Source organism: Podarcis erhardii, assembly GCF_964252035.2.
Source record: "Podarcis erhardii genome assembly, chromosome: 2".
Lineage (NCBI taxonomy): Eukaryota > Metazoa > Chordata > Lepidosauria > Squamata > Lacertidae > Podarcis > Podarcis erhardii.
This window is the reverse complement of record NC_138498.1, coordinates 16,792,232-16,813,126: the sequence shown is the minus strand read 5'-3', so window position 1 is coordinate 16,813,126 and position 20,895 is coordinate 16,792,232. Positions and strand designations below refer to the sequence as shown.

Below are 20,895 nucleotides of genomic sequence, written 5' to 3'. Positions count from 1 at the left end.
CCCATTTACATGCATGTATCTGTACCCACCAACCGAGAGGGTGGTGCTTGCCATACATGGAAGCTCATGCCACAATTAATGGAGGCACTTAAGACATTTATTGCTGCTGCTGAATATTTTGTTACGGGCTTACGACACAATATGGTTTAGAGCATGAGTAGGCAAACTAAGGCCTGGGGGCGGGATCCGGCCCATTCGCCTTCTAAATCTGGCCCGTGCATGGTTTGGGAATCAGCGTGTTTTTACATGAGTAGAATGTGCCCTTTTATTTAAATGCATCTCTGGGTTATTTGTGGGGCCTGCCTGTTGTTTTTAAATGAGTAAAATGTGGGCTTTTATTTAAAATGCATCTCTGGGTTATTTGTGGGGCATAGGAATTCGTTCACCCCTCCAATACTGTCCGGCCCCCCACACGGTCTGAAGGACAGTGGACCGGCCCCCTGCTGAAAAAGTTTAGAGGCTTCTTTCTCCTTCGCCAAACAGCCTTGTTAGTCATCCAACATTTAGCAGATCCTCGAATGACCCACACATACAAACTTTGTGCGTGCTTCACTTTGCAAGTTTAAAGGTAAAGGTAAAGGGACCCCTGACCATTAGGTCCAGTCATGACCGACTCTGGGGTTGCGGTGCTCATCTCGCTTTATTGGCCGAGGGAGCTGGCATACTGCTTCCGGGTCATGTGGCCAGCACGACTAAACTGCTTCTGGCGAACCAGAGCAGCGCACGGAAACGCCGTTTACCTTCCCACCAGAACGGTACCTATTTATCTACTTGCACTTTGATGTGCTTTCGAACTGCTAGGTTGGCAGGAGCAGAGACCGAGCAACGGGAGCTCACCCCGCTGCGGGGATTTGAATCGCCGACCTTCTGATCGGCAAGTCCTAGGCTCTGTGGTTTAACACACAGTGCCACCCCCGTCTGCAAGTTTAGGACTGAGAATAAAGCTATTTCTCTCTCCACTTCTCTCACCAACCCTTCTCTCTACCCCTTTCCCCACAAAGGTACCAGAAAGCAGCCGAGGAAGCAACCGCGGAGAAAAAAAGAAGTGTAAGTATTGAAAAAATATTTATGGAATGAATTGCCACGTGAAAACCATGACAGCATCGGAGTTTCTCCATTTCCTGTAGTAGTTGCTCTTGAGTGTCCTCAAGAGAGTTGTCTTGTCTCTTTATCTGGTGTTGACTAGGAAACTTGCTTTGTGGATGCTTTTGTTTGGCTCCTGAGCTCCAGGCCTTGCCCAGCCTCTGACCCACTTTCTTGTCCTTTCAGGAGTTGACCGAAGCACATGGAAGTCAAGTGACTTTCCCTGGGGTCATGCACTGACTCTCTCTGTATCAGCTTCTCAAAACCAGAACGCTCTTAGCTCCCATGTCCTTCGTCCTAACCTCAAACCTTCCATGAATAGCCTTCTCAGTGCTCTGAAGCAAAAGCAGCTGTTAGATTCTGTACCTTTTCGCTCATTGCTTAGCTTTGAGGCTTAAATGGATGCTCGCATTTAGTTCCGAATTTCTACCTGCGCTACTACCTAAAGGATACCCTGTAGGAGGAGATGGAGCTGACCTTGATTCCCAATTCCTGATTATTTTATTCAACACAGAAATATAGAAGCTGTTTGAATAAGGAACTGAAGTTGGTATGCCTCCGCTTTCCAAAATAACTTTTTGTATCACCCCAAATCCATGCCACCAAGAGGATTTCTGTTTCTAAATAACAGCGGACGCTCAGGTTGTGAACGTGATCCGTGCGGGATGCAAGTTCGCAACCCACGTCTGTGCACGCGTGGGTTGCGATCCGGCGCCTCTGCGCATGCACAAAGTGCGATTTAGCGCTTAAACCCAGAAGTAACCCGTTTCGGTACTTCTGGGTTTCGGCGGTCCACAACCCAAAAAACCACAACCTGAAGCGGCTGTAACCCAAGGTATGACTGTACTATTGCTTTTTTTTTCTGGCTCAGAGCTGCTGCTTCGTCTTTTGTACTAAGATATTTTTGACCCCTTCTCTTCTCCCCCTCCTGAATCTCCAGTTCACCAGTCGAAGTCTATTATTTATGTTTCTGCCTTTGTCATCCTTGTTGAATAGAATATCGGTTCAGGGAGCCCAACAGGTGGTGGGCATGTTTTTGTTCTGTATGAAGTGCACGTCAACTACAAAACCCCTCCTATTGTTGTAAAACTCCCATCATCATAGACCAGGGGTAGGCAACCTAAGGCCCAGGGGCCAGATGCGGCCTAGTCGCCTTCTCAATCCGGCCCGCGGATGGTCCTGGAATCAGCGTGTTTTTACATGAGTAGAATGTGTGCTTTTATTTAAAATGCATCTCTGGGTTATTTGTGGGGCATAGGAATTTGTTCACCCCCTCCAAATATAGTCTGGCCCCCCACAAGGTCTGAGGGACAGTGGACCGGCCCCCTGCTGAAAAAGGTTGATGACCCCTATCATAGACATCCCTTTAACAAGCCCACAAAGGAGAATATGAAAATGGTGATGCATGCTGCAGTTAGCACGATAATAATTTTAAATTGTAGTTGCAGTTTAGAAGTATGCTTGCTATTACTGTTTCATGGTTTGCTGTTGTACGTCTACAGTGGAACACAATGGTCTTCAACCGCAGCATTGTCTGGGAACACACTTTCTCCACGTGTACCTTACAGACTTTGAGAATGGGGGGCTGCATGTGGAATTCCTAGGTGTATGCAGCTTGCACAGAATGCATATACCTTGTGGAAACAGGGCTGGAAGTGTATGTGATACTGGGTGTGAGGTCCATAGGCTTCCATGGGAATAATAATAATTTATTATTTCTACCCCGCCCATCTGGCTGGGTTTCCCCAGCCACTCTGGGCGGCTCCCAACAGAATATTGAAAATGCAATTAAACATCAGACATTAAAAACTTCCCTAAACAGGGCTGCCTTCAGATGTCTTCTAAAAGTCAGTTAGTTTATTTCCTTGACATCTGATGGGAAGGCATTCCACAGGGCAGGCGCCACTACTGAGCAGGCCCTCTGCCTGGTTCCCTGTAACCTCACTTCTTGCAGTGAGGGAAGGGAGGAAATTGCTTCTTGCCTGGATGAACCATAGCTGATAGATTTCCTGTATTTTACTGATATTTTACTGTATTTTTGGTTTCTATGGGAGCCGCCCAGAGTGGCTGGGGAGGCCCAGCCAGATGGGCGGGGTATAAATAATAAATTATTATTATTATTATTATTATTATTATTATTATTATTATTATTATTTATTATTCCAGCTTTCATTTAAAAAAAAAGGTCTGGGGTGCAGGAGCAGAGAATACATTTCTGTCATTTGTAAATCTCGAAATAAGAGGCAAAATGTACACGTAACACTTTCTTTTTGTTGTTGTTGAGAAACTAGCCTGCTCCTCCTTTAAGGGCCAGATTCAACCAAGTTGCTGCCCTAGCAGAAACCCACTCAAGCAGTCCCACTAGCGCAGGAGTGCTAGATGTCAGGGAATAAGAAATAGAGAATTGCAGCTGTAACTAATAAGTTAAAGAAAAAGGATTGTAATGAAAGTGAATTAAATAATTAATTATTGAGAGTTGCTAAAGAAATGTAAAAAATAAGGATGCAGTAAAAGGGAGGTACGGGGAAGTCGGAGAAATAAGGTGTATGAAAACAAGATAACGGAATTATACATGTTTATATGTTTGTATGTTTTTAGTTTGTTTATTGTTTGTTTTTAATTATGTGTTTGGAAAACAAATAAAAATTTATTAAAAAAAAAAAAAAGCAGTCCCACTAGCGCAGTGGGACTTTCTCCCTTCTCCCCCTGTGCACCCTGCAAATTTGCTCAGGAGGGTTGGTAGACACCCTCCAAAACATTGCATGATGGGAGGAGAGGGGAGATCAGTCCACCTGGAAAGCAGCCTTCGCTGAATTCCACCTTCTGTGTATAACTCTGACAATGGATCATTCCTGTGAGGACTGTTCCCACTCTACTAATCATCAGGGGTGTAGTTTGGGGGGGGGGAGCTGCCAGGGTGATCACCCTGGGCACATTTTTCTAGAGGGCATGCTGCTTACACCACCCTCCCGCTTTTCACAGCTGGGATTTGATCAGATCCCAACCTCGCAAAGCGGCACAGGGAGGGTGGTGTGAGAACGACGCAACAGTCATGCGCCCTTCGATCCCAGCCCCTTGAGGGTGAGGCTGGAAGGATGCAATGGTGTCCTTCTCATGCCCCCGAGGCGCTCTGTGAGACTGGGATCTGTTCAGATCCAAGGGCTGGTGTGCGGCAGGCTCAGATTCCTTCCTGTGCCTCGCCTGGCACATGTGCCCTGGGTGCCGTGAAAACATGCTCTGCTGCTGGCCATCAAGGAATGAGAAGAGTGTTTGAACAGTGTTCCGTTCTTAAAGAACCAGGAAGCGGCCTCGTATCTCTTCAGACAATTAGTACATCTAGCTCAGAGATGCCCACACTGATTAGCAATGTCTCCCCAGGGGTTTCTCTGATCCCTGGTGATGCCAGGTGTTATGTACTGAGCTGAATCCTAGAACAGTAGGATCCAGAATGCCGCAGTCTGATTGGTCCGCAGGAGCCACCCTATCCAGCTCCAGGTGGAAGTGAATCCGCAACCTGATTGGCCTACAGGAGCAGCCCAGAATTAGCCTATCTCGCGGGGCCCATTGTGTAAATAATGTATATATAGCTAGATGTTTTGGGGAAAGTTTCATTCATTGCTACTATGAGCTGAATAAAGAGCATGAAATTTACACTCGACTCCGAATATATTTCACTGGCAATGAAGGTGGGATTCTGCTGATGCACAGCACAGCCCCACTGCCTGCCGCACCGCTACATCGCACCGTGTATCCAGGCTTCAGTTCCAGGACACAAGGAACTCAGAATGGCAACCAACAGCAGCTTCTCACCGTTCAACCCAGCATATTCCACCAGGGATCGCATCTGTATGCATAGCAGATGTTCTACCTTTTTGGAATGTTCTTCCATTGTCACAGCCCATGCTGTACTGTTCTCCCCAAACTGTATCAGTGTACAAAGAAAATGCACGAAGCTTTTGGACCCAACACTATGCTGAGGCATTCAGTAGAAACCGGTGGAAACTTGAAGAAGTACAACCAGTTCCAGGGGAAGGTGTTGTTCTAGGAGCATCCCTCTTTTTGTTCTTTTTAAATTTGATCTGCCTTTCTAACACCTCTGGTGTTTGGGTCATCTAAGTGACTTGTGAGAGGGGACTCTTTCTGAACATAGCAAGCAGCCTGAAGTGAAACCTAGTCCTGGATAACAATTCTGACAGTGATCTGATAGTTCCTTCAATCACAATGCTTGTTCTCCTCCCTTAAGAGTTATTTCAGGTAGTTGCTAAGGCACAGCTTCTTGTAACTTTTTTCTTCCTCCTGCTTCTGCTAGTGTCCTGCTTGCTCAAGATAACCTTCCAGTTTAACCAAGGATATTTGAGAACTGGAACTGAATTGTCCTCTTGGGGGACACAATGTTTTGTTTGGGCAGGCTTGGGAAATTCTGCCCCGCTTTTGATCGTTATCAAATTTGGCTTCATTAGGAAGCATTCCTTGTCTTGTGTCTGAGTCATTGGATTTAAGAGCAGACAGTCGGCTAGTTGCTGGGCATTTAAGGAGGCAGCAAAAACTGTAGCATGCAGGCTGGTAAATCTTTCAGGCAACAGAAAAGGGATATCAATAGCAGCTATCAATAGCAGCAGTCAATCAAAACTCTGGACAAATGGTTTCCTACACATCTATACTGATCAATAACTGATTTTTTGGGACAGTATACAATAATCAAGGCTTAAAACCATAAAGAAGAGCAGTACATAAAATCTAAAATGGAACAAAAACAGCACAATACAAGACAAGAATAAAGTCAGCAATGGAGGATAACGGTAGTTTACAAGAAACGCCAAAACAATTTCTGAAAAGTATAGGAGAATAAAAAGGGCAGGCAGAGGGTTTTCTTGGAATGGCTCCCATCAGATGCCAAGGAGACAAGTAACTGTACAACCTTTAGAAGACACATGAAGGTAGACCTGTTTAGGGAAGTTTTTAATGTTTTATTATGTTTTCATATGTGATGGAAGCCACTCAGAGTGGCTGGGACAACCCAATCAGATGGGTGGGGTACAGATAAAAAAATAATCACTTGGTGCCAAAAAGACCACAGTTTAGATGCCAGACAAGCCTCTTTATGGAAGGCATTCCACAATTATATTCTGTGAATCACCTTGAGATCTTATGATGAAGGGTGGTATTGAAACCCAAATAGTAGTAGTAGTAGTAGTACAGAGCGCATGGAAATGCCATTTACCTCCCCGCCGCAGTAGTACCTATTTATCTACTTGCACTGGTGTGCTTTCAAACTGCTAGGTTGACAAGAGCTAGGACAGAGCAATGGGAGCTCAACCCGCTGCAGGGATTTGAACCGCCAACCTTCCGATCAGCAAGCCCAAGAGGCTCAGTGGTTTAGATCACAGCGATGAAGGGTGGCATCTAAACCTAAATAGTAATAGTAATAATATTTAAAAAACAAAATAATATGTTAGACAACACTACTGAAAAGTCTCCCCCTTTAGTCGCTGGCTGTCATTTGGTGACAGGTTGGTGGGGCACCTGGAGGAGAGCCTTGGAAGATAACCTCAAGAGTTCAGACAGGTATATGTGGGGCAAGAGACTTGCTCCTCCAGGTAACCTGGCCTCAAGCCATTAAGGGCTTTAAAGGTTAAAACCAGCACTTTGAATTCCCTGAGCTGAGGCATCAGAGCAACCGGGAAGCCCTGGTAGCCGAGAGGAGGAGTCAATTGCATGCCGGGCTTCCCTGTGCAGCAGGACACCTGGTGCTGGAGGCTGGTTTGCGAACAAAAGCTTCAAGAACACCTTGCTATATTGTGCAGCTTTTTCCCTCCCCTCCCCACCCCCCACCTTGCTGACCTATTTGGCCTTCTGCAAATTTGAGCCCAGATTGAAACCGAGCAAAGGGCCTAATATATTTTTGCGGCTTAGTTGGGGATTCTTGTCAATTTGCAGAGGGGTGTTCGAAATGTGACCAGAAGAGTAATAGGGTGAGAGACTTAAATCCCAATATAGCCGCTAATCCTGCTTAATACGCTAAAGCTCTGCAGACCTGCTCCACTTTGCGGTTAGTCTCGAACCGTGCTTGGTAGGATACGGAAGGAACACGCCGCGGAGATGCAGCGTTGGCAGGTATCGCATCCGAGTTCCTTGTTTGGAAAAGCGAGGAGGGGGGCTAGCCTGCTGTCTGCCGCTAAATAAGTAAAAGGCTTGGCTGGGCTGGGGCATTTCGTACACGGTGCTTCTCAGTTTAAATGCATAGCGTACAGCAAACGCATGTTCGGACAAGAATCCCTGAAAGCGTGTGGCTGAATCTGATAAAATATATAAAAAATAAAAATCCCAATTTCCTGCCGGCGTGGTGAGGAAGACACTTGCTGGAGTGCTGCAGGCAAAGGCTTGTTAAGGTGGCCAGGCTGAGACATAATCCTCCTGTTTCTTAAAGTGACTGCTAATTGGTCCCCTGGAACAGATGGAGAAATTCTGCCGCATTTGGCAATAGCCATTTCATAGAATGGCATCCTTCCTGAAGCCCTTCCTCGGGTAGCCGTAGGTGGATTTCTGTTCCCACGTTTGCTTTGAGCAGAATTTCCTGAGACAAAAGGGCTAGGTCCTAACTCTTCCATTAGTCAGGCTCCCTTTCTTCCATATAAGGCCATCCTGTTTTATCATTTCCTGCTTCAGCTCCTTTTTCTTTCCCTCTTCCTCCTCCCTCTCTCCCTTCCTCACCCTGGATGCAAGCTTTCTCCATGTGGCACAAGTTGCAACTGTTCACAGCTGTCTGAAACAGCAGAGAGGGCTCAAGGTCGGTGCTTTCGACTTCCTTTCTTTGGGGAGAGGAGGGAGCAGAAAAGCAGCCAAGCTCTTCTTGGCTTTTTGTTTTGTTTTGTTCTTTTGAGAAATAATAATCCTGGGACCTTTAAGTAACCGGCATTAACTTCTTGCTTGCTTCTTCTTGTTTCTTCTCCTCAGAACACGGAAAACCTCCCCCCTCATTTCAAAAGGGGGACCCTCAGTGTCCTGAAGAAAAAGTGGGAGAACCCGCCGCTGGGGACAGAGGCTCGGAAGGAAGCTCTCCGAAGCAGCTGTGCTGAGGTTAGGCAGAAGTCTGTCAGCCCCGGTGGTGGAATTGAAGGCAGCGCCGCTTCCCTAGCCGAAACTGACAAAGGCCCGGGGATTGGTCCCGGCTTGCGGCTCCGTTCCTCTTCCGGAGTGATTGGCCGGTTCAGATATCCCAGTGTTGACAGCGAGGAGGCGAAAGCCCATTCGCCCGAGAGTGGGAAAATGGAAAATTGCCTTAGAGAATCCAGACAAGAAGTAGGAAAGCCTGAGGCCAATGAAAACCCAGATTCTTCAGGGAAAATAGAGAAATGTAGCGTTCCTCTGAGCAGGCTAAAGATGATGTTTGAGAGGGGGGATGCGAGCCAGACAAAGGTAAGGAACTGAATTGCTCCAGCTCCCCTTGGCTGTTTTGTTTTTTTTTTCCTGGGGGGGAAACAAGGGGGTGGCTCTCAAAAGACTTGCCCGCTGTGCAAGTGGTGATCTTATTCTTCCTGTGGTAAAACGCATCTCATGGCTAGCTGGCAAAGCGCTAATATGACTTGGTGCCCAAGGGAGATGAATGCACACTGCAGAATGCAATTTTCCCACATGCCACACACACATGCACACACACACACACGCGCGCGCACACACACACACACACACACACTCTCTGCTGGAACAGGAAATTGAATGAACAAGCATGCTGGCTCCAGCCAAGCCCCAAAGATAACTGTGACGGGCACGTCTTACATTTTTTAAAAAAAGAAGTTTGTGTGTGATTGCAATTGCAAGCCGTTGCTTTCTGCAGCTGTGACAGACGCAGACTGAAGAGAGCCGGTTTCATGTGGGAGATAAGCTTCTGCTGTCCTATCCAATGTGTGCATGTCAGCAAATGTTTCTTGTCTGCTAAAAAAAGGGGGGGGGATTATCACAGGAAAAATGCATGAACATAGGCTGAAAGTGCCTGCTTTTGCTAGTTTTGACTTGCAAATTTCACAGGCCTTGCATTTTCCTACAACTGCTCATGAAATCTGATCCTGCATGTGGACTGCAGACTGTGTCCCCCCCGGGAAAATTGCGTAACTAGAAAATGAGTTGCATATGCCAATGGCTTCAAACACAGTCTGGTTGACTTTTTCCAGTTTTCTCATATTTTCCTTCACTTTCGTCCCTTTGCATATGTGCTGAGTTTTTGCTAGAATATAAACAGGTATGGCTGAGACCTTTAAATAGCTGGAGGCTTAGGAAAGCCCAAATAGCTTTCAGTCAAGGTAAATTTAATAAAATTTGTATTTAAAATTGTTTCGGGAAGGAATGGTTTGCTTTATCTCAGTTGTAACTGATTTTAATTTGCTGACTGAGCTGTTCAATGAGTTCTGAAAATGATGTTCACTGGAGAAACCGCAGGGTGTGACTCTGTAGATCTCTTCCAAGAAACTGACACCAGCTCTCTGGAGAATAATAACTGCGTTGCCCTGACCATAACAAAAGGAACTGTTTCTAAGAGATTGGACCACTTAGTCTAAGTGTTGTTATTGTCGATATCAGGAAATAATAAAAGTAGATTAAGGCCTGTTCACATTAAACCATGGTTTGTTTTAAATTATGGTTTAATGTGAATGCTTTTTCCTCAGTTTCTGCTTCTCCACAAATGAAAGAAGCCAGTTTTTGGCTTTGCATGCTGTCTGAACCCTAGTTTGTGGTTTGTTTCCTGCAAATAAAGCACAAGCAGTAGCCAGGGTTTGTTCTTGGCTGACCATGGTTTGCTCTTGCGGTTCCTTTGGAGGAAGCAAACCATGAACCTGGGTTTGGGCAACTTGACAAACGAAACTTGTTTAGTCAGCATTGGAGCAGTGGGAGGAACACAACAAGATTGTCTGAGCAGTGTGTACTTCCAACTACAGTGGTACCTTGGGTTACATACGCTTCAGGTTACATACGCTTCAGGTTACAGACTCCGCTACCCCAGAAATAGTACCTCGGGTTAAGAACTTGGCTTCAGCATGAGAACAGAAATCATGCTCCGGTGGCATGGCTGCAGCAGGAGGCCCCATTAGCTAAAGTGGTGCTTCAGGTTAAGAACAGTTTCAGGTTAAGAACGGGCCTCCAGAACAAATTAAGTACTTAACCTGAAGTACCACTCTATAGTTTATCGTGAACTATGGTTTAGCTTAATACGTGAACCAGACCAGCTTGTACCATTCTGGTGCACGTACGAACCTTCACATTGTACAAAATATTTTAATGTTGTGTTTCCTAGAATTCTAAACAGAAACTGACTGAATGAGAGGTCATTTTACTGCTCCTAGTGAGAGATCAAGTTTTCCCCATAACATGGCAGCTTAGCTGTCCAGGAATATTCTTGAAGCAAGCCAGATAATTTGGGCTGCCACAGCAATTCCAGAGAGACAGAGTGCGTACGTTGCGAGCTATATCCTCCAGTTTGAGTGCACATTTATTACTGTCCCAGTTTGTCGAATGGAAAGAAAGGGAAGGGCTTTTTTGTTCAGCTAACCAACACGGTTATAAATTATTTGCATTTGAGTTGTTGTGCTCGGATAGTCACGCAACACTAGGTCAGTGTTTCCCAACCTTGGGCCGCCAGCTGTTTTTGAACTACAATTCCCATCATCCCTGACCACTGGTCTTGCTAGCTAGGGAGGATGGGAGTTGTAGGCCAAAAACATCTGGAGGCCCAAGGTTGGGAAACACTGAACTAGGTGATCCTACTAGGGTGGGAAATGTCTCTGGAGCAACTGTAACCACTAGATTGTGAGGTACACAGACTTTTTTTGGTAAACTGATAGCATAATAATCTGCACTTTGTTCAGGCATACTTACACCCATGCTGTTCAGGAGTTGCAGCCCAAGTACAGTGGTACCTCAGGTTACATACGCTTCAGGTTACAGACTCCTCTAATGCAGAAATAGTGCTTCAGCTTAAGAACTTTGCTTCAGAATGAGAACAGAAATTGTGCTGCGGCGATGCGGCAGCAGCAGGAGGCCTCAGTAGCTAAAGCGGTGCTTCAGGTTAAGAACAGTTTCAGGTTAAGAACAGACCTCCGGAACGAATTAAGTACTTAACCCGAGGTACCACTATATTTGAAACCTCTTTCTTCCCTCCCTCTTCGTCCTTAAGGTCTTCCAAGGGTGGCTACCAAAAAATGCAGAAAGGCCTGATATTTAAGAAGGCAATGGGGCCTTCTGCTCTGAGCAAGGATTGCTTAGGAAAGGTTTTCAAGCGCCAAGACTTGTGTGCATGTGATGTTCGCATCCGCGTGCCATAAAAGAGCATCACTGTGGGAAGAAGGTAATGGAAGGGCGTTCAAGTCCAGGCAATGAGTGCCTCATTCCTTGGGCTTTGGGAGTTGGCCGAAATCCATTTCGGCTTGCTTGAGTCATGGAGTGGACATATCCTCTGGGATGATGAAGCAAGAGGTGCAGTAAGGGCTGCCAGCTATGATTTATCTTTCCAGGGACTGACTGACTGACTGCAGGGACTTCAGCCAGTGAGCTGAGGTTGGATAGCTGTCAAAGAGTATAGAATGAGGTGCAGGAGACCCTGAACAGTGATTAGAAAACCGCTGAAGGACTCTGTGTAACTTGGAGCAATTGAGAGCGGAAAGTTAGGGAAAATGGCTTATTAAACTTCTTTTTAAAAATTTAAAAAATCCTGGTTTGTAGGAGCCTGCCCATTTTCAGATGAAATCAGTTTTTCTCTAAAACAAAGCCCCACATTACAACATTTCCGGTTGGTTAAATTAACCACAGGCAGGAATGCAATCTTAATTGTTTGAATATTAAGAAACACATTTAGAGAGGATGAAATTAGATCAGACAGAACCTTAAAATGCAATTGTGTGTAATCTGAGTTAGAAGCATCGCTGTTGGGTGAGCGGGTAGTCACTAGTTTTGTTGAGTTGGAATATAATTGTTGAGTAACGAATGTAACTTCTATATGGGGAAAAGAGAATAAAATATTATTACCAAACTTTTTTTTGTTTGAATCCACCTGGGTTCATGGGCGTAGCCAAGGGGGGCAGAGGGGAGACTGCCCCCACATCAAGTAAATAAATAAAAATACCTAACTGACCAATTGCGTCGCAGATAGCTCGGTTCTGCCACCCCCCATAAATAGCGCCCCAACGTAAATCCTGGCTATGCCCATGCCTGGGTTCCAGTCACTTGCAGAAAGCCCTGGTTTTCTGCAAAAGAAATGCTACTAACTTGCCAATTCATGAGGATTCTCTGAGCATGTACCATGTGTGAGATAGGCAAAGAGGTGATACCTCATTAGAAGTAGACTTTATTTTTGTCAAGATGCTGGGAACTCCGGAAGAGGACATACTGTAATTCCAACTCCTGATGTGCCCAAGTAGTTTTCCTGGAGCTGGTGCAGGTGCATTGCAAGAGTCTTTTCACTTGATGATGGGAAACTTGAGTCGCCAATCTAACGTTATGCCTGGAAGGACGCAAGTCTCTGAAGACTGCGGCCAATGATTCTGTCCTTCAGGCTTCTTAATTAGAAATCGACCCCTAAAACAATTGAGACCCCATTACTGTCTGAAAGTGCCACACCCTTTGATTAATTATTCCTGCCTTCCATCAGGATTTGTAAAATGAAACACTCACCAGCACCTTTAAAAAAACCTGATCTGGTTCTTCCTTATGATGCAGAGTACCAAAGAAAACACTTTTAAATACTTCAAGGGATTCGTCTGTTTGGAACAGAGAAATGGTCTTGAATCAGGCATAGGCAAACTCTGGCTCTCCAGATGTTTGGGACTACAATTCCCATCATCCCTATCTAACAGGACCAGTAGTCAGGGATGATGGGAATTGTAGTCCCAAATATCTGGAGGGCCGGAGTTTGCCTATGCCTGCTCTTGATCTCTCTCTTGATCTCTCTCTGATGTTAAAACTGCTTGTGCCTTGAGGTTGATTGATCTTGGCTTTTGCACTTCATCTAAAAAGAGGGCTGTAGAATCACAGAATTGCAGAGATGGAAGGAACCACGAGGGTCACCTACTCCAACCCCTGGCAATGCAGAAATCTTTTGCCCAACACAGGGCTCGAACCCACAACCCTGAGATTTAAGAGCAGGGGTCAGCAAACTTTTTCAGCAGGGGGCCGGTCCAGTGTCCCTCAGACCTTGTGGGGGGCCGGACCATATTTTGAAAAAAAATATGAACGAATTCCTGTGCCCCACAAATACAGTCATACCTCATGTTACGTTTGCTTCATGTTACGTTCTTTCAGGTTACGTCCCGCGGTGACCTGGAGGGTAACTTCTGGGTTTCACCACTCGTGCATGCGCATAAGCGCCAAATCAGCTGCGCACCTGCGCAGATACGGCGCTTCAGGTTGCACTCTTTTCATGTTGCGAACGAGCCTCCGGAACGGATCCCGTTCGCAACCAGAGGTACCACTGTAACCCAGAGATGCATTTTAAACAAAAGCAGACATACTACTCATGTAAAAACACCAGGCAGGCCCCACAAACAACCCAGAGATGCATTTTAAATAAACGGACACATTCTACTCATGTAAAAACACGCTGATTCCCGGACTGTCCGCGGGCCGGATTTAGAAGGCGATTGGGCCGGATCTGGCCCTCGGGCCTTAGGTTGCCTACTCATGTTTAAGTCTCATGCTCTGCCAACATGTTCTTCCAAGGCACTACTTGAGTCCTGCTTATGGGCGACCCAAAACTATCTGACTGGCCGCTGTGAGAGCAGGGTGTTGGACTTAGATGGGCCTTTGGTCTGATCCAGCTCTTACAATCTTAATAACTTTCAGTGTAATAAACTCTTAAGTATATTGAACCTGGGAGGTCTCATAAAGGGGGGAGGCGCAACTGTGACAACTCAGACTCTACACAGGGATGGATGATAGGCTGGTTCAGGGAGGGATGCCCCCTTTCTGGCCATGCTTCTGTCAGTTTAGTAGCTGAGTGAAGGATAGAAACCCACCTACGTAACTTTTCCTGACAGAGTTGGCTTTTCTGCATCAATGGGGCTTTAGATGGGTGATCTTTCAATAGCACTTGCAACTTTTAAAATTCTGCACACGCGTATGTGCATTTTTGCTTATACAGTGGTACTTCGGGTTACAGATGCTTCAGGTTACAGACGCTTCAGGTTACAGACTCCGCTAACCCAGAAATATTACCTCGGGTTAAGAATTTTGCTTCAGGATGAGAACAGAAATCGTGCTCTGGCGGCGCGGTGGCAGCAGGAGGCCCCGTTAGCTAAAGTGGTGCTTCAGGTTAAGAACCGTTTCAGGTTAAGAACAGACCTCCGGAACGAATTAAGTACTTAACCCAAGGTACCACTGTAGGTTTGTGCACAATTCTGCATTTAATTTGTTGGGCTTTAAAAAACACACAACCCTGTTTCAGACATAAATGGGCACTCGTTTCAAGAGGTCGTCTGATTCCAGCAAAGTTTGATAGGGTCAGAACTGCCAAATTATATGCATAAATCCACTTAAAACTGGTTCCTCCTGCATCCCTAGTTAAGCACCCACCCCACTTGTTCTTGCGTTCCCCATGACAGGTTTCTGAAGTTTGCCTTCTTCTAACAAAAGAAATCAGAATCTCCTGTCTGCTAGTTTCTGCTTGCACAATGGGACATCTCCCCTCCCCTCTCCTACAGGCCACAGTAGGCTCTCAAAATCTGCTCCAGACCGTTGGAAGAGTCCCAGGAGCAGATTTTGGGGATGTGCAGTGAAAGGATAGGAAGGGGAAGCCCTTTTGTGTGAGGGGAACTGTACCTGTGCGGTGTTGCATACAGTCGATGAAACCTGGTTAGGTATCTAGTTTGGCCCTCGAACATTCAGTTGGATAAAACTTTCTAGTCAGAACCCCAGGTCCTGCTGTCTTCCCTTGTCTCCTTTTTGAAGGGAGCGGATGGCACTGTGGTCTAAACCACGGAGCCTCTTGGGCTTGCTGATTGGAAGGTCGGCGGTTCGAATTCCCGTTTCTCTGTCCCAGCTCCTGCCAACCTAGCAGTTCAAAAGCACAGTGCAAGCAGATAAATAGGTACTGCTGCGGCGGAAAGGTAAACAGCATTTCTGTGCGCCCCGATTTCCATTATGGTGTTCCATTGCTCCAGAAGTGGTTTAGTCATGCTGGCCACATGACCCAGAAAGCTGTCTGTGGAAAAACGCTGGCTCCCTCAGCCTGAAAAGCGAGATGAGCACCGCACCCCATACTGTAATTGCGTTCGACTACACTTAACCATCCAGGGGTCTTTTACCTTTTATAGCTTTGGTGACTAAGTATTCAATCCCAGCCTGGTTTATCTGGGAGCAAGCCCCACTTACTCCAACGAGTAAGTAGACAGAGGTTAGAATTGCTTTGCAAATGGACATTTTGCTGCCCTAACAATTCGGTTTGTCGACATGCACTGGACTGAATGAAGTGTTTTTTCCCCTTACTGTTCTAAACTTCCTGTTAAGAAGTTTCCATTCCATGGAAAGTAGAAATTGCTAGCTTGTCATGAACTTTATTATATGTGGCCATTACAAGCAGGCGTGTATTATTTCCCTTGCCAGCTTTCGCAGGCTGCTCATGCCCCAAAGCAATTACGTTTTGAATTTTTTTGTATTTTAATTACGACACCTCCATTGAAATCATGACTCCAGCTTCTTCCTGATGCTGGGACTTCCTGGAACTTGAACGCTGACCTAAAGTTCTGTTGACACAAACTATTCATGTTAAGTGTTTGGGAAAATCCTCACCAAAATGAATTCCTGTCTGCTTACGGCAAGCTGGGGGTTGGGGAGAGAAGACGCGGGTTAAGTTGCTCCAAATAAACTTGAGCAACCTCTTGCTTTCATTTGAAAGCCTCTACTTTTAACAAGCGTTTTAGCTGATCTGCTTTCTAGCCAGCTGCAAATTGTTTAATGTTTATGTATGCTGCTAAATTGTAAAATGCATTTTCTCAAGCTTTGAGCTACCACCCACTGGTAAAAGGAAATACCATCTTTAATCCCCCCCCCCGTCCCAATATTCCTATTAAAGTAATAATCCAAAACCCAAAATTGCTTCCAAAATTTTTGTGCCTTTGACTTGCAGCCCCCACTGATTTAGCTTGAAGCTTTTGCTGGTTTTGAAAGCAGCCCAAGTTAGGGCTGGGTGATATCTGGTTTTGAATATTGCGAGATACCACCCAGCTAAATATCACAATATACCGATATATCACAATGTCTTAAATAGGGATGGAGCTACGCAGAGACATTGGCTGGCTTCACAGTTTCCCCCATATTGTGATTTTTGCATAGGTCAAAAACTATGAAGCCAATATCATGAAAATGGACTTGAAACCGGTTTTGGACAATATATTGCCTAGCCCTAACACACATCATGGTTTGAAATATAATGGCAGGTAAAAAACTATGAAACCAAATCACTATATGGACTTCAAACTGGGTTTTGATGATATATCGATATATTGCTCAGCCCTAGCCCTAGCCCAAGGTACCTAAGCAATTACTTCTTCTGGATATGCAGTTTGACAGAGTCCTCTGGCACTTCTTAAAGACTTCCTGTCACATGATATTCCGTAAATAGGAGCCTCTTTCATTAGATGTGGAGAAAACAGCAGTGAGGAGCGTATGTCCATATACAGTGGTACCTTGGTTCTCAAACTTATTCCGTTCCAGGAGTCCGACTCCTGAAACCGTTCAAAAACCAAGGTGCGGCTTCCGATTGGCTGCAGGAGCTTCCTGCACTCAAGCGGAAGCCATGGAAGCCGCGTCAGACGTTCGACTTCCAAAAATGTTCATGAACTGGAACACTTCCTTCCGAGTTTGCGGTGTTCGGGAGCCATTTTGTTCGACAACTAAGCCATTCAAGAACTAAGGTACCACTGTATACCCATTGTGTGCATGCATTGCGATACAGTTGAGGAAAAGAGTATGTTCACGGACATAGATATCAACAAGGCAACAGTTCTATTTCCCCTCTTTTGAATGCCTGATTTATGCCTAATAATAATAATAATAATAATAATAATAATAATAATAATAATTTATAATAATTTATTATTTATACCCCGCCCATCTGGCTGGGTCTCCCCAGGCACTCTGGGCAGCTCCCAACAGAATATTAAAAACAGGATAGAACATCAAACGTTAAAAACTTCCCTAAACCGGGCTGCCTTCAGATGTCTTCTAAAAGTCAGATAGTTGTTTACTTCTTTGACATCTGACAAGAGGGCGTTCCACAGGGCGGGCACCACTACCGAGAAGGCCCTCCACCTGGTTCCCTGTAACCTCACTTCTTGCGGTCAGGGAACCATCAGAAGGTCCTCGGAGCTGGACGTCAGCGTTCGGGCCAAACGATGGGGGTGGAGACCCTTCTTTGCACTGTGAGTTGCAGCCCATTGTAGGTTCTGGTGCTAAAAAGAAGCACCCCGCCTTGATGCAAAATAGAAGAATGTAAATAACTTTTGAGTGGACTTTTTAAGAAGACCTATGTTCTATGTGGGGATGTGGGTGGCGCTGTGGGTTAAACCACTGAGCCTAGGACTTGCCAATCAGAAGGTTGGCGGTTCGAATCCCTGCAACGGGGTGAGCTCCCATTGCTCGGTCCCTGCTCCTGCCAACCTAGCAGTTCAAAAGCACGTCAAAGTGCAAGTAGATAAATAGGTACCGCTCCGGTGGGAAGGTAAACGGTGTTTCCATGCGCTGCTCTGGTTTGCCAGAAGCGGCTTAGTCATGATGGCCACATGACCCGGAAGCTGTATGCCGGCTCCCTCGGCCAATAAAGCGAGATGAGCACCGCAACCCCAGAGTCGGTTATGACTGGACCTAATGGTCGGGGGTCCCTTTACTATGTTCTATGTAAATAAGCAGCCTGCTGAAGATTGCTTTACTAATTCTTCATCAACAGAAAATCTTGAGACCTTTGTTCTGAACTGGTGGTGATGGACCAGGAATGAGAGGTTGGGAGTTGCGGTGGGTAGGTCAAGGAATATGTTGACCTAATGCACGGCATGGGTGAAAAAGCCAAATTCCATGCCAGGGATCATTAAGAAAGGACTGAAAATAAAATTGCTGATATTCATAACAATGACATGGTAGAAGTTGGTGAAATTATGCCTGGCACTGGAGAAGGCTGGTAGAGAAAAGTTTTTCTCCCTCATAACCAGGGCCGGATTTAGTTTTGATGAGGCCCTAAGCTACTGAAGATAATGGGGCCCTTTATATGTCCAACTGTCCTTTGTCAACAACAAATTGTCACTGTTTTTTCTGTTGAATACATGCGATATGGTAATTTATGGACCTAGTAGGTAACTAAAGCCATTTGCACATAACAAAATATGTATTTTATCAAAGTAATTGTTGAAATTCCATGCAGAATGCAAAGTCCATGCAGAATGTAGGCACCCTATATAGAGAAATGAGCAAACCAGTGATATTTTAGGGAGCAGGCTAGCAGGCGGGGGCCATGACTTATATCATAGGAGCCTACACAACAGAAAACACTGTTGATGTGTGTAGGTTTTTTTAAATTTTATCTTATATCTTGGAAATGTACCGTACGTCCAGGTTTTTTTCCTTTAAATTTTTTTGGGGACCCCAAGAGAGTGGGGCCCTAAGCTATAGCTTGTTTAGCTTATACTGTACGTAAATGAGTCATAACACTGGTCGGTCTCCGTGAGAACAGAATGCCAGTCAAATGTACCATTAGCTCCATCCAGCAAGTTCGTCTTAGGTTCTTTCTGTCTTAAGACCCATGTAATTGTCAGTTTTGAGTAATTATATGCAGGCCAGTATTTGTCAGTCTTACGAGATTTCATTTTTATTGTCATTGTAACTTTTCGTAGGCTTCCCTGGGAATCTGTAGAAAGGTCGAGTTAAAAGCAATAAACTTCTTTTTTAAAAAACAAAACAAAATTAAAGGTTTGAGCAAGCCCTGGGGCCTCATTTGGCAGTGGGGCTTGTCTGTCTTGTACATTCAGCTTTGTAGATTAATATTAACTTAGTTTAAGATTCCCACCGCACCCCCAGCTAGGTAACTGTGGCCTACCTAGGTTATAAAGAAAGTGGTTGTGATTTGTACAGTGGTGCATGGAATCAGTGCTTTTTTTCTGGGGGGGGAGTGGGGGAACTCGCCACAAAGTTGGTTTGTTCGTTTATTGTGAGCCCAGTCGCAGTGCTACCCCCAGCCCCTGCCCAAGACAGTGGCTAAATGTAAGATGTGGTTAATAAGCTCAAGCAGATAATGATCTGGATTATAAGTGGCCACAACTTTGATTACAGGTATAGGTGGATTTTTGGCTCAGGCATTGGATGTATATCTGTTCTAGCCCCCCCCCCCCCCAGACAAAAAATAAATATTATTTAATTTTAAAAAGATAAGGGGAACCCAGTTTCCCCTAAAATCTGCTCAAGAAAGCCACTGCATGGAATGATGGGTGACCATTAAAAAAGGAGATCTCTGCCCCTTTGGTGCAGAGATGCGGGTGGCGCTGTGATTTAAAGCACCGAACCTCTTGGGCTTGCCGATCGGAAGGTCGGCAATTCAGATCTGCGCAACGGCGGTGAGCTCCCATTGCTCTGTCCCAGCTCCTGCCAACCTAGCAGTTCAAAAGCATACCAGTGCAAGTAGATAAATAGGTACCACTGTGGCAGGAAAGTAAACGGCATTTCCGTGCATTCTGGTTTCCATCACAGTGTCCCGTTGCACCAGAAGCGGTTCAGTGATGCTGGCCACCTGACCCAGAAAAGCTGTCTGTGGACAAACGCCGGCTCCCTCGGCCTGAAAGCGAAATGAGCGCTGCAACCCCATAGTCACCTTTGACTGGACGTAACCACCCAGGGGTCCTCTACCTTTACCTATAGTTTAATGTTTGACGGGTGGAAGACAACTGAGGGAGGGTGGGGAAGGCAGATGCAAGAATGATGAGGCAGAAAGACAGCTAGCTAAGCATGCACGCTTTGTTCCAGCTGGGATGGAGAGTTATACGAAAGTCTTAATGGACGAAGTAGGTTCTGGGGAGTGCATCTGAAGGAGGAGAGAAGGGCAGCTCTGAGTCCCAGACACAGAGTAGCGAGGAGGAAAGAGCAAAGTAGTTTTAAGCGAGCTGGAAATCTCCAGGTTGTTTAAGGCCACAGATCAGGGGGATGGAAGGTCTTTGGCACAGGAGCTAAAATAAGCATGAGGAGTAGAATGGGACAGAGGAGAAGAGAGAGCTGAGAAGTAAGGACAAGGTATTTGTGCTGGGAGGGAAGCTACTGGAGATATTTGAGGACATCCATGATACAGAGATAAACAAATACTCAGCCATAGAGTTCTGGATAGAGTTGTGGAAGGACTGAGGTTGTAGCAAAAAGAAACCTAGAAGGCTTGTAGTAGAGGCAGGAGCTAACCAAGCATTTCAGCCAGGGAAACCGAGGAGATGTAGAACTGATTTTTGTTGTTACGTAAATGATGTGTATTCTTTATATTAACAAATATAATTTTATCAGTGATGAAACCTGTGTGCTCAAAAGCACGATGCTCAGACAATCCCTTTCGGAACAAGCTAGGAAACTGATGGGTTTGTGCCTTTCTTTCCTTTTGTTTTTAAAGCAGGTTTTTCGTGACCAAGGCAGGGCTGCTGGTGGTAGGAGAATCTCGGAGAACAGCTTTTCCTCGGAAGACCTTGACTTCAGTTCTGGAGAAAGAAGCCACAATGTCTCAGGTGGGCAGCGTTCAATGTTGCATGGATAAACTAATTGATGTTCCTCTCATTTTATGCAGAGTAGCAATAATAATAATAACAATAATAATTT

At 45.4% G+C, this 20,895-nt stretch overlaps 1 protein-coding gene and 1 long non-coding RNA gene across 8 annotated transcripts in view; both read left to right on the top strand.

Annotated features, from left to right (window-relative positions):
- Nucleotides 1–20,895, top strand: part of LOC309335139 — a 160,730-nt gene that overhangs the window by 114,390 nt on the left and 25,445 nt on the right. The gene's annotated exons all lie outside the window — the stretch shown is intronic.
- Nucleotides 1–20,895, top strand: part of LIMA1 (LIM domain and actin binding 1) — a 69,300-nt gene that overhangs the window by 24,172 nt on the left and 24,233 nt on the right. For 3 of the 7 annotated variants that reach the window (XM_081849595.1, XM_081849594.1, XM_081849592.1), the window contains exons 3-5: nucleotides 1,002–1,047; nucleotides 8,038–8,499; nucleotides 20,693–20,804. In XM_081849595.1, the coding sequence (XP_081705721.1) occupies nucleotides 1,002–1,047; nucleotides 8,038–8,499; nucleotides 20,693–20,804 (620 nt within the window). Of the gene's footprint in view, nucleotides 1–1,001; nucleotides 1,048–7,733; nucleotides 7,871–8,037; nucleotides 8,500–20,692; nucleotides 20,805–20,895 lie in introns of those variants that run through there. The other 4 variants (XM_081849593.1, XM_081849597.1, XM_081849596.1 and 1 more) reach the window with 4 other exon arrangements.